The sequence below is a fragment of the Crocodylus siamensis genome, chromosome 2, assembly GCF_052110815.1.
Source record: "Crocodylus siamensis isolate JL-2025a chromosome 2, ASM5211081v1, whole genome shotgun sequence".
Taxonomy (NCBI): Eukaryota; Metazoa; Chordata; order Crocodylia; family Crocodylidae; genus Crocodylus; species Crocodylus siamensis.
In genome coordinates this window covers 230,840,326-230,853,472 of record NC_143396.1, presented here as the reverse complement: position 1 = coordinate 230,853,472, position 13,147 = coordinate 230,840,326, and the positions used below count along the sequence as shown (strand labels likewise).

At 42.8% G+C, this 13,147-nt stretch overlaps 1 protein-coding gene across 1 annotated transcript in view; it reads right to left on the bottom strand.

Annotated features, from left to right (window-relative positions):
• The window catches only part of EHD4 (EH domain containing 4), a 47,358-nt gene that overhangs the window by 22,776 nt on the left and 11,435 nt on the right, over positions 1–13,147 (bottom strand). The window contains exons 2-3 of the mRNA XM_090033358.1: positions 9,224–9,400; positions 5,150–5,247 (exon numbers count right to left, since the gene is read on the bottom strand). Coding sequence (XP_089889484.1) covers positions 5,150–5,247; positions 9,224–9,400 — 275 coding nt within the window. The remainder of the gene's footprint in view (positions 1–5,149; positions 5,248–9,223; positions 9,401–13,147) is intronic.

Genomic DNA, 13,147 nt, shown 5'->3' with positions numbered 1-13,147 from the left:
CATTCTGCGTATGTATTGTGATATAACCTTTAATCGGATGATCACATACTATTTTAAAGGACATTTCCTCACATCTGAATGCTTGACTTGCAATTTTAAAAATGTTCTTTTAACATAGTGTCTTGTGTGTTGCAGGTTTTCTTAAAAAATGAACTAAAAAAGTCCACACAGGTTCTATTAGAGGCATTATATTGACACTCAAGCCGTTCATCAGCCAGACCACAGCAGCTTAAGCTAAAAAAAAGTTACCAACAGCAAGAGTAGGCTGTCATCCTCAATGAGGACCAGCATTAGAGACAGATAAGAGACTTCGAGTGAGCTTCATAAATAAATGGTGAAACTCGTTAATCTTGGATTCCATCTCAGATTCAAGGACAGTGTTCTTGTGGGCAAAGACTCTTCTGCCAGCCCCCCTACAAACTCAACCCCTTCTGTCTTATTGCACCATACCTGCCCCCGTCTCTTCTCAAACCCTTGTTCATTCTCCTAGTTCTGTTCTCCATCTCTGCCTAATCCCAGCTGCCATCCCTCATGCAATCCCAGTCTCCTTGCCCACAGGCAATTTCCAATTCTCCCTCTCACCCCTAACTCCTTGTTCCCAGGATCCATACCAAGCCAGAAACAGCTCTTTCCCTGCCAGCTCCTCATCCAATTTCTTTTCCCCCTCAGCTGACTGGTGTCCAATCCTAGACACAGTATTTTTCCACCAGTGTAACTTGCACCAGTTTTGTACACTGATGTAAAGTACACAGGGATCCTGAGCAGACAGATGAACAGCTATCCAGGAATAGGTACCATATTCACTGGGGAGCATGTCAGAGCCTATATGCCTACAGCAAACAGTTACCTCAGGAAGCAGATGACAACTACATCTACATTGGTTTACATTACATCAGTGTGTTTTTACTACAGAGTTTTCCCAGGGTAACTTTACTTCAGAGTCAAAGCACATACACTAGCATAGGAGTTTATATAATTTAGCAGCCCCTTGCTCATGGTGGTATAAAGACTGATTGCATTGATGTAAATGTATAATGTACACAGGCCCTTAATATTCCTCTCTTGGCTCCTCAATCAATCTATTCCCCCTTACCCTTGCAACCCGAGATCCTCCTTTCCCCACACTGGTTCCTAGTTACAGGCACCTTCTCCAGGTGGTCCTAGTTCCCAGGCTTCTTGTTTCCCTCCCAACCCCCATGTTCCACACCAGTCTCCAGTTTCAGCCTCCCCAGCGTCACCTTCTCCTCTCAGCTCCCTTTTCAGACAGTTTCCTACACACCGTACCACCAGCCTCAGATTTTTTCTTCTAGTCTTCCTCCCCCCCTGCCTATGGTACAGTTTTTACCCTCCCACCCCACACCCCAAATTCAAATTAAATGGCTTCTTCTATACATCATTGAGCACAAAGGACAGACAGCTTCCTCTGGCAAGTTACAATGTCTGACCCCACCCCTGTAAAGGAGATAGTACTGTAAAAGTCTGGCTACAGCCCTGGCCTGGTCCACTTCTGGCATAACGGTCACTCCCTGAACATTATGAGTCCTTGTTTCAGAGCGCAGGGGCAAAAAAAATATATTTTTATACATAAACATATTTTATATTACACACACACACACGCACACACACACACACACACCCATTTAGCCCTAAACAAAACAATGTCTTTTTCCCTAGCCTCATTCTCAAGATTTCATAGATTTCATAGACATTAGGGCTGGAAGGGACCTCGGGAGATCATCGAGAGGATCCCAGCAAGATAAGCATCCAATTTACTCTTGAAGGTGTTCAATGTAGGTGCTTGAACCACCTCCGCTGGCAGACTGTTCCAGACCTTGGGGGCTCGGACAATAAAGACATTCTTCCTTATGTCCAGCCTGAAACGGTCTTGCAGGAGTTTGTGACCATTCGACCTCGTCATCCCTTGGGGCGCTCTGGTGAACAAATGTTCCCCCAGATCCTGGTGGTCACCCCTGATAAACTTATAGGTGGCCATCAGATCACCCCTCAGCCTACGCTCTTCCAGGCCAAAGAGTCCCATGGCTCTCAGCCTGTCATCGTAAGATCTGTTTTCCTGACCTCTGATCATGCGCGTGGCTCTCCTCTGGACTCTCTCAAGCTTCTCCACATCCTTTTTGAATTGTGGAGCCCAAAACTGGACGCAGTACTCCAGCTGCGGCCCCACCAAGGCCGAGTACAAGGGGAGAATGACGTCCCAGGATTTGCTCGAGAAGCATCTATGGATGCAAGCCAGCATTTTGGTCGCTTTAGTAGCCGCAGCATCGCATTGGAGGCTCATGTTCATCTTGTGGTCAATGATGACCCCCAAGTCTCTTTCTTCTGTAGTGCTATCCAACGTAACACTGCCGAGCCTATAAGGGTGCTGCAGGTTTTTCCTCCCAAGGTGGAGAACCTTGCATTTTTCGGTGTTAAACACCATCAGGTTCTCATCCGCCCATTTGCTGAGCTTGTCCAGGTCAGCCTGGATCACCCGCCTATCTTCTGGCGTGGATGCTTTGCCCCAAAGTTTGGTGTCATCGGCGAACTTGGCCAGTCCACTCCTGACTCCAATGTCCACATCATTAATGAAGATGTTGAACAGGATGGGTCCCAGGACAGAGCCTTGAGGGACCCCACTGGTCACAGGGCACCACAAAGAGCAGTTGAACTATTTGTGCTGTACTTTTCCAAAACGCTACTTGGAAGCAGACAGCCAGCATGAAAAACGGTTAAAGTTTTGGCAACGTTACACATAATTGGACACATGCTATTTATATAAATAAAACATCATACTATATTGATAAGCTGTCCATCTGGTTCTGCCCAAACTAAGCATATATGATTTACAGTCTACCTTGGATACGCTTAGTAATGTGAACATTTCATGAATTGCCACCTCATCTTCTATTTTTCTGATGTTAGAGAGACGTATAACCTATGCACTGTTATACAGTGCAAAATAGATAGCTTATGAAAACTGGTACTGTAGTTTAAAAAAAGAAAAGAAAAGAAAAACACATAAGAACCTTAGCTAGTCAATACTTAGCGTAACTATATGCTCCCTAAAATCCACAAACAAAGGTAGCTTCTGGCAGATCCATCACATCCAACTGTGGTACTCTTACTGAAGAGCTAGCAAGATTCAGAGAAACTATCCTGAAACCACTTGTCACTCAAAAAGCAAGTTTTCTACCAGACATAACAGATTTCATCAAATTGCACAACATCAATCTCCTCCCCAAAAAGGTGATACCTGTAGCCATGCATGTCACCAGCCTGTACAGTACATCCCACACCACGAAGGCACAGATGCCTCCCTGAAATACCTATAAGAACACAGACACTTAGATTTGCAACATGCTGCACAAATCATCCACTTCATCCTGACCCACATTTTCACTTTCACAACCAACGTTTCCTCCAAACCATGGGCACAAAGTCCCTCGACATGAAACAAAACTGTGACATCAAACCTGCCCTCTACTTGTGTTTCCATAGAAGACTTTTCATCATCTGGACTCGCTGACTTCCTCCACGGGTTTTATTAACTCACTCCTTGATCAAATTTTCTCTGAAATATTGCTACACTAACATCAACTTTCTAGATACCACAATTCACAACTATGATTACACCTTACAACCACTTTATTAGAAAAAAAAAAAACCACATGGACCACCATACTGACATCCACAAAATTGGCAATCATTTGAAGCAAGCCACAAAAACTCTGATCTAGTCAGCCGTCAGATTATCACCGCATCTGCTCCGAGGAGAATATCTGCAATGCCCACTTTGCCAGCCAGCAATCTGCCTTTATATAAGAAGGACATTCCAATAGAGAAATAGACTATATCTTTGAAAGAGCCACTCAAACATCCCATAGTAACCTGCTACAATACAAAAAGAAACCTCCCAGTGACCGCACATCTTTCGTGGTCACCTACCACCCCACACTTGAACTGATTTAACAAGTCATCAAGCAGTTGCAGCCTATATTTAACAAAGACCAGACCTTGAAAAAAATATTTCCAGCTTCTCCACTCCTGGCTTTCAAATAAACCCCTAACCTTGCCCAACTCATCACCAGAAGCAAACTCCCTATTGTTCAACAGACATCAACTGAGATGCAGTTTTGTTAACAGGATTACTTTCCTACAAGGAACCGCATCAGAATTCACGGATCCTATGCATGCCTTTCCCAAAACATCATATATCTGACCCAGTGCACCAAATACCCTCATGGTAACTATGCAGGTGAAATGAGACAGAAACTATGCACCACAATTAATTTTCACAGGAAAAAATATATAATGGAGAGGCACAAATACCAGTAGGAGCACATTTCTCACAGAGCAACCAGACCCTTTCTGACATCACTATGCTTGTGTTTAAGGGAAATTTTTGAAATATCTTCAGAAGATGAGCCTAGGAACAAAAACTTATAAGCTGGCTACGCACCAAGAACCAGGGACTGAACACAGATATCAACTTTATGGCATACCATAATCTACCCAATTCCTGAAAATCTTTCTTCACACAACAGGTGATAATGACCCTTTTCCTTTCTAAAAGGTCCAACAATCATGCCATCTTTTTTTTCAATTGTTTTTCTGCTACCCCAGGAATTACCGTCTCCTCCAATTTCACATCCCTTTAAATTGATTGATTAAAAAACACTGTTGTGCCTGCTACTGCCTTCAGACCCGATGATAAATGTTTTTGCATTGTAAAGTTTCTAAGTCCAGTTGGTTCAATAAAAAATATCTGCCACAAAATCACTGTCTATAGTGTAACTATTATGTCTTTTTTAACCTTTTCCTAATTTATATCAATTAAGGGATTATGTTTGATACATTCTGAAAGACTCAGTGCAATGCTTTTTTCCCCTTAAGAGAAAAAAAGTATTGTGCCATTAACCCAGTGTAAAAGGACTGCTGATCCCAGTTTCTAAAACTAATCTCAAAATATGAATGACAATACATATACAGTATATGTAACAGAGACCTACACAAGATACACATCTCTCAGGTCCCAGCGGGATTGCACTGCTGCAAGCCACTTGGAGTAAGTCCTCAAGAGATGAGTGAATTACCCACAACAGCAAAATAACTAACTAGTGGCTTCATCTCCTTTTGACTGCCACAAACTCACCTCTGCTGATGCGTTGTTTCTCTCCCGAAAGAATGCCAGGACTGTCGATGATACTGATGCTCTTCAGAACCTCATTAGGTAACTGAGAGCACATAAACCTGCAGGGAAGGAGGAAAAAGAGACACTTAGAACAGCTATTGATTGTTTCTAGAGATCCCCCACACTTAAGGGCATGGGGCCTAAACAAAGGCCCCTTTAGAAAGAGATGAACACTAGGGTTGCTAGTACTGTTGATGGCAAACATTAAAAAAAACCCAAAAAAACCATGAAAGGTTTTATTAAATGATAATTGTGGGGTTCTTTTAACTTTTCGTTCTTATTTCTGGGCCCTTAAAATGTACAGTTACCACTTTCTCAGACTCTTCTCTGCAATCATATAGACTGGAACTTTCTATTTTTAAAACAAAAGTAGAGATTTTTTTCAGTTTCTAAAAATGCAAAATATCACAAGGCTAAACACTCCATCTGAATTAGAAATGACAAAAATAAGGTAACCACCTTAACCTGACAATAACTTAAGATGATTAAAAGTTAATCTCAAATTTCCCAAAGAAAGAATATTCAGGAGTGTTAGGTATAGCAAATGCTCCAAATACTGAAGTAACATTTTCTATTTAAAGTTATATGCTGCTTCTAAAAATGAGACACTTAGAAAAAAATCTTTGGCTCCCCCAAGAGACACTGGGAGGAACAGGAAATACTGACCTATCAATAAAAACAAATGCAACCCTAGAGCCTCAGATATAACCTAGTCAAAGCCATGTCTTGACTGAGAGCTTGCCATGCTTGTAAGCAGTTCTCTTAAACATGCAACACTCATAACATACTACCTCCCCACTTCCAGAAGTAGCACAGATGCAACACCACCTATGTGCTAATTAGCATGAGCCTTCAGTCTAAACACAAAACCAAGAAGCACAAAGGCTAACACACACCAGGTAAAACAGCTTCCTTATTAGCAGTCCCAGAGACTGATATTTTTCCTAGTTATGTATTCTCACAACATCTCATCTCTCTGTAGAAAGTCTAGGATCTGTTTGAGACCAACCAGCACTTTCAGGATATATCTTATAAGACAAGGATCTTTATTTCAGCAGAACAATGCTGCAATGTTCAAACTTCTCCTCGAGCCAAATGACGTAACAGCAGCAACAGGTTATGCAGGAAAAACAAGAGCAAGAGTTAGCTATGGGGATAGCACTGCTGATTACACAAGACATTAGTAAAGTACAGAAGAGAAACTGGGGAGGTGGGTGGGACCAAGAGTAAGATGAATATAGACTGAAGTTAGAAAGAGCTGGCTGTAGTTTCTAAAATAGGCAACAGCCTAAAAGCAAAGAGGAGCCCTGTTACAAAAAAAAATAGTTCAGCCTCTTATTTCATACCACAATTTCAAGCTGTAAGCTTAACTACATCAAAATATTTATTTTAGACCCTATTTTTATGACAAGTTTAAAGCATATTTTGCACCTAAAATGCAAGTTCAGAGCTAAGTTTCAACGAACACTGTTCTCTATGTATCTTTATGTCAAGGTGCAAACATAATTTGCTTCAAAGAACAGAGTTACACAGTGGGTGCATGAAAACAGAGCGTTACTGTGCAGCAGATATCTATGTGAAAGCTTCTTCTCTATTAGTGCATACAGGATGGTTCATTATATTCTGGCTAGGGTTATCTGAACGCAGCACTCCTTCCTGCCTAGGCAGGGGGTCGGACTCAATGATATGTTGAGGTCCCTTCTGATCCTAGCATCTATGAACCTATCTCATGTTTTCTGTATTTTAAATTAACTGTAAAACATAGATCACACATAAACACACATAGTGATACTACGAGTACTGTAAAAGTAATCCTCTTTGTGGGAATGAAATCAACAAGAAATCTTGCAAATATTTGCAGGGAAAAAAGTTTTATAGCATTAAAAAAATCAAAGGCAAATTAAGGCTGCAGATGCCTCTTGGCTTTTATTCACTTGTGTCTGCAGTATAAGACAGCATGCGAGCAAGGAAATAAAGGCTCTAACTTAAATGAAATATATACATTTTTTTCTAAGACCTTTTGCCATTCTGCAATATTTTTCCTTCTCGTGTACTTTATCAGCAGCCAAGGGCATGCTAGCCTTTTTCACAGAGCAAATAAAAGGAGCAGTCCCTGAAACAATATGCTTAGAAATTCAGTTACAGACATGCCAACTATGAAGAGAAAGAAAAAGGAGGATAGAGTGAAAGAGAAAAAGATTACAAGAAGAGCTTATGTTTAATTACATTCACTATGCATGAACAGCAATGGCAGCGGCATGTTTGTTTGCTAAATTCTCTTTTTCCCAGCTGTTATGTTCAGGAGCAGAAATCATTTGATCAATGACAGTAGCCTGGGGGAAAATAGGTTCTGAATTTAAACTAAAAACAGATCCTGAAGCACTGGAGTTGGAAGATTATTCCAATCTAATGGGAAAACAAAGGGGAAGGTCCTGTGACAGAAACATTAAAAGTAATACAAGGGGATGCCAAGACTGTACTGCTGACAGTGACAAGTGAGAGAGGAAGGAAAGGAAAAATAGTAATGAGAACTCAAATGAAGGCAAGGGGGAAGTTACTCAAGGCCTTGAAAGTGAAGCTAAAGTAAGAAAGGGGGAAACCAGTGGAGCAATTCAGACATCTGCATGACCTGGGAAGAGCACACCAGCAAGGGGTGTTTGCTACAGAAATGCAATTAAAGCTTGACTGCAGGTCCCCAGAGAGCTGCTATCATCAATTTACATGAGCACATCTCTCAGCAGACTAACAGTCAACCTAGGTTTGAGCAGCCACAGCTTTTTTCCCCCATGAGAAGCATACTGTATAGAGCATGAAATGCCCTGCTAGCACACAAGCCAGACTTTAGCAGCAGAACAGGAAACATTAGTGTTAAAAGGAAATCAGTTTAACTTAACTTGTCTCGTAGGCGCAGGCTTCCTCTTCAAGTAACCACTAAATGGAGCAAAGGAAAAAAGCATACTACATCCCACCGTGCCTACGTAGTCAGTTCTACTGAAATTAAGTGATATTTTTAACTCAAGGGCTGAGGGATTTTACACAATGTGTGTACCTTGTGTATCTAATCCTCTGCTCCAAGTCACAAGTCTCATAATCAGTTAAAGTTTGTACACTGAGGCAGAGACACAACCAACACCCTACAAAAAGAAACCCCAGTGGGTTGTTTTTACCTGTTCTACTAGTCAACGGTCATATGGCTTTTTTTCCCATTAAGGTCCCTTTAGCAGGCCTTTTAATTTTCCCATCAGTGACTGCTCTAAAGAGCTGTTGAGCCTCTGGTCAACCAGAACCACAGACAACTTCCTCTCATATAGCTCAGATATAGACACACCACACAACAGGCACTTCATGGGTACTAAGCAACTAGTACCATTCTCTTTACTAGTGAGACACCTTTAACTGACAAGTTTCTCAGTACCTTTTGGCAAGTTTCTGAACTACACAATCCCTGAAACTGAATATACACCTTTTTTTTGTTTGACCATCCTCACTACATTTATTGAATGATATGTCCCCTCTCAGTCAACAGCTGCAATGTTAAACTTCATAAAAAATATGCACTGCACTACATGGAACTGTGTTATTTAGTTATTAATATACTAGCCAATTGCCCATCAAGAATGACAGGCGGGGGGGCTGGGATGGAGTGACAACACCTAATGCCCCATGCTGCTGCTCTTCTGCCTTTTGCAGGGAGCAGGGTGGGGGAGCTGGCCTTAGCCGGCCTTGGCTCCCCAACCCTCTGCCTGATCCTTGGTGCAGCTTTGGAATCATGGTGGTGCTCCCCCATGCTTGGAGCACTTTGATTGGCTAGTTCCATCAGCCAATCAAAGCACAAATAAAGCATTATAGACAGATAGACCGACAGACTTAGGCTTTTATAATATTAAAATTCAGCAACTCCCAGTTACTGGTCACTGGATTTCGACATACATCATTTGCACTGTTAGCAATATAGCAGAAAAATAGCAGGCTTGAAAGTGCTGAGAAAACTGAATTAACTAAAAAACAAGAACCAAGCGAACAGCCTGCCCCTACCTGTTCAGAAAAGCATTTCCAAAGCGGCTGAGTTTACGGAATGGCTTCTTCGGGTCCACCACCAGAGCATTTCCAGGAGTACTCCCTTCTGTATCGCCATACATCACAGCAATGAAAGAATCTGTGGTAGGCTCAGGACCAATCCTCATGCCTGGAAAGTCCTGCTCTAAAAGGTACCTAAGGAAGGGCATTACAAAAAAGAAAAGAAAAAAATGAACAAGTATTAAACCAAAACTGCTGCAATTCTTACAATTATTAAAAGAAATGAAATTGAAAATGGCACACAACCCTCCCCCCTCATCTCAACCAAAATGTAGATTCCTGCCCCACCCCCTCCACATTTTGTTATTTCTTTTGGCTGGAAAATCTTATATAAATCTAAATCTATAATTTTAATTTTTTGCAAAAGATAGACAGACTTGGATGCAATCCCACCGGGGCCAGACGAAGACAGCAAAAGTCAATCCTCTGCAGTAAAACCGTAACTGTAAACACTCCCTCTGCTGTAACACCTGCCTGAGTAGTGAGGGGTCCTAACTTCTTCATGCTTAGCTACAAAGTTATCTGTTAATTTAAGGTGCTCTGCTGGGCATGACTGTAGCTAGCCAATATAGCAATGCTAACACTAGGACAGTGGCTCTCAAATGTTTTGGGGCTGCTTTGCCTTTCAAGTCTGTTATACTGATGTGTATCCCTATGTTGACAAGTTATGGATAATGGAAAGGAACACTGTGGGTCATAACTCATAGAAAAGTAGAGCTAGATGGGACCTCAAGAGGTCGTCTTGTCCAAGCCACTGCCTGAGGTAGGACTAGATTGTATTCCACCTGTTAGATATGAAGGTGGACTAAATGAAATCCTATTCCACCTTGCTCAAGTCCTGGAAAAACTAAGTAGGTCTTTCCCTCCTCCTCACTGCTTTTTTGTGATCAAGTCAGAAGAGTAAGATGACAGTGTGGTATAGAAATAGACCCATTAATGGATTTTCAGGGAGTTGAGCAGGACGGAACAGAATTTCACTCATAAATCCATGCATGTGCCGAATAGGTAGAATAAGATCTGGCACTTTATGTCACTATAGTCGCTCCAACAACATAAAAGACATTGCAGAATTACTATTAATTTGTCTTTTTCTTCATTTTGTCCCATTTATATTTCTCCTTTACCGTCTAATGGTTTCCCTTTCCTTCATCTCATTCATCCTTTACAAGTTTGCCAACTACCCCTGGGAGAGGCATACTCCAGTTCAAGAAATACTGCTATACAAGATCTCATTTAGCAGGTGTGCTTTTATAGAGGGAAAGCTTTTTAAATTAGCGAGCAAGCATAGTAAGAAAAGCAACCATGTGAAAACGGTCACCTTGCTGAACAAATCAGGCCTTTTAGTTGATTCAGTCATATTTTCTGATTTACTAAAATGTATTCCTGCTGGCATTTGCAAAACCAACATAGCTATAAGGAGAGGAGAGAAACAAATGGAGAGGAGGGAAACAAATTTTATTCTGACCTGCATATCGAACATAAACTTCACAGTTAATGAACTCCTGAACTAAGGTACAGCCCAGGTGAAGACTATTGTCTTACTAATACAGCATTGCACAATTACATAGCATCATTTGATGGGTTTTCCACAGCCCTCTGAATCACCAGGGTTAGACTTCTGCCAGAGACAGAAGATCTTAGTTGAAATAATCTTCCAAACTGGCAAGTTAATCTTTACATGCCTCTGCTTCCAAGGAGACAAAGGCCTCAAACACAAGTAAGTAAGTTCAGTAGGTCTTAATCCTATGTTCAAAGTATGTGTTTATAGATTTTCCTGAATAGGTTCATATTTAGGGATCCCTGTGGCTATTAAGCATATATCATCATGACATTACCCCTTCTCTAGATAAAGGACGTAACTACAGTTAACTCCGTCTCACTTGAAGGTGACTATGATCTAGCTTCACACTCATAACAATATTGCCTTAGAAATTATCACATTGATGAGCTGAGAACTGGTAAGTCTATCAGTTTCACTGCATTGTGATATAGTGACTACACTTAGAAAAAGTGAGGAGATTCTAATAGTTCCAAGATTCTCTCTCAAAGAGATCCACTCTGGTCCACAGAATTAATCATCTTGGAACTTTTTTGATCATATTGATTTTCATCATTTTGGAATTTTAAAAAAGACACTCATAGCTATGAATCAGCATTTGCAGACTCCTCTCAACACAAGACCATAACACAGAAAGTCATGACACATGCAACATGAAGTTTGCATAGTGGGACCAACAAATTAAACTTTCAGCACTAGAAATCACATCTTTCACTGGTAGAAGTCTACCAGCATGGATCCAATGCTGGATCACAGAGGTGCACTGAAACATTAGTCCGATACTGGATCAGCATCGATATAAAGAAAATTTTCTGTATTGGAAAATCGGTCCAATTAGGGTGATAAGTTCTCTGATAAATGCACTTGCATGTGCGTAGCCGCAGCACAGCATGTAGGCAGTGTGGAGCACAGCCTGGTAGTGTGGTGTGCTGCATGCAGCTGGTATCTGGTATAGTGGAAGAGGGGAAGGGGGGAAAGAAAGGGGTAAGGGGCATGAGGGGGGAAGATCAAGACTTCTGTGATGAGGGATGGTGTGGGGTTGGGGTTGGAGCTGCCCAACCAGGGCCAGGGCGAGACAGGTGTGGGTCATTGGGGGGCGTGGGAAGGCGGGGGACAGCTCCTGCCGATGCGAGTCATTAGTCTGGTGCTCATCTGGCAGCTCCCTCTGCTGTTCCCACTGCTCATCCAGGAGGGCATGGGGGAGGGGAGGGGCATGTGCCCCTGGATCTGCACGGGACGGGGTTGGCTGGGGCTGGGCTCTTCCCAGCTGGTCGGATCTAGGGGTACACGCCCCCCTCCATGCCCACCTGGATGAGTGGCGGGAGCTGCCAGATGAGCCGTGTGCAGCGGAGGGGCCTGCCCCCGCCCCAGCCCCAGCCTGAAGCTGCAGCCTGCCCTATGGCGCACAGATGCGGGGGTCACATGCCTCCCCTCCCCAGACAAGCCACTTGAAGCTCTGTCCCATGCCCTTCCCTGCCCTGGCAGAGTCAGTGCCTACCCCTGACCCAGCCCCATTCCCTCCCTCACAGCAGAGGCCTTGATCTGCCCGCCTCCCCCACCCCACCAGACTTACCAGCTGGACAGCTGCGTATCGGCAATTGGATCAGTATCAGCTGATATACCTCCTTAAAAATCGGCTATTGGTATCAGCCCCGAAAATCTCTATCGGTGCACCCCTGCTAGATCATGTTCCTATTACCAAATTACAAGGTCAGAAACCTGCTAGATACCTAGACAAAGGAGGCCTTGATCCCAGCAATTCTCCTTTTCCAAGCTTTCCTTTGGAAATGTAGTCTTCAGCAAATTGCTGAACATTTTTGAAACATCTCTGAAAACTCCTGGCGCTCTGGTGTAGTGCCTGAAGACTGGAAGAAGGCCAATGTGGTGCCGATCTTCAAAAAAGGGAGGAGAGTGGATCCGGCTAACTACAGGCCCATTAGCCTGACTTCTATCCTGGGGAAGATACTAGAAAAGTTTATTAGAGGAGGCCATCCTTGAGGGACTGGCCCAGGCTAACATTCTAAGGGATAGCCAGCATGGGTTTGTTGCGGGTAGGTCTTGTTTGACCAATCTCATTTCCTTCTATGACCAGGTGACCTATCACCTGGACAAGGGAGAAGAGGTTGATGTCATATATCTTGACTTCAAAAAAGCTTTTGATCTGGTATCCCATGATCACCTCTTGGCAAAACTGGCCAGTTGTGGCCTTGGCTCCACCATGATCCACTGGCTGGGAAATTGGCTCCATGGTCGGACCCAGAGGGTTGTGATTGATGGCAGTCACTCATTGTGGTGCCCTGTGACCAGTGGGTTCCCTCAAGGCT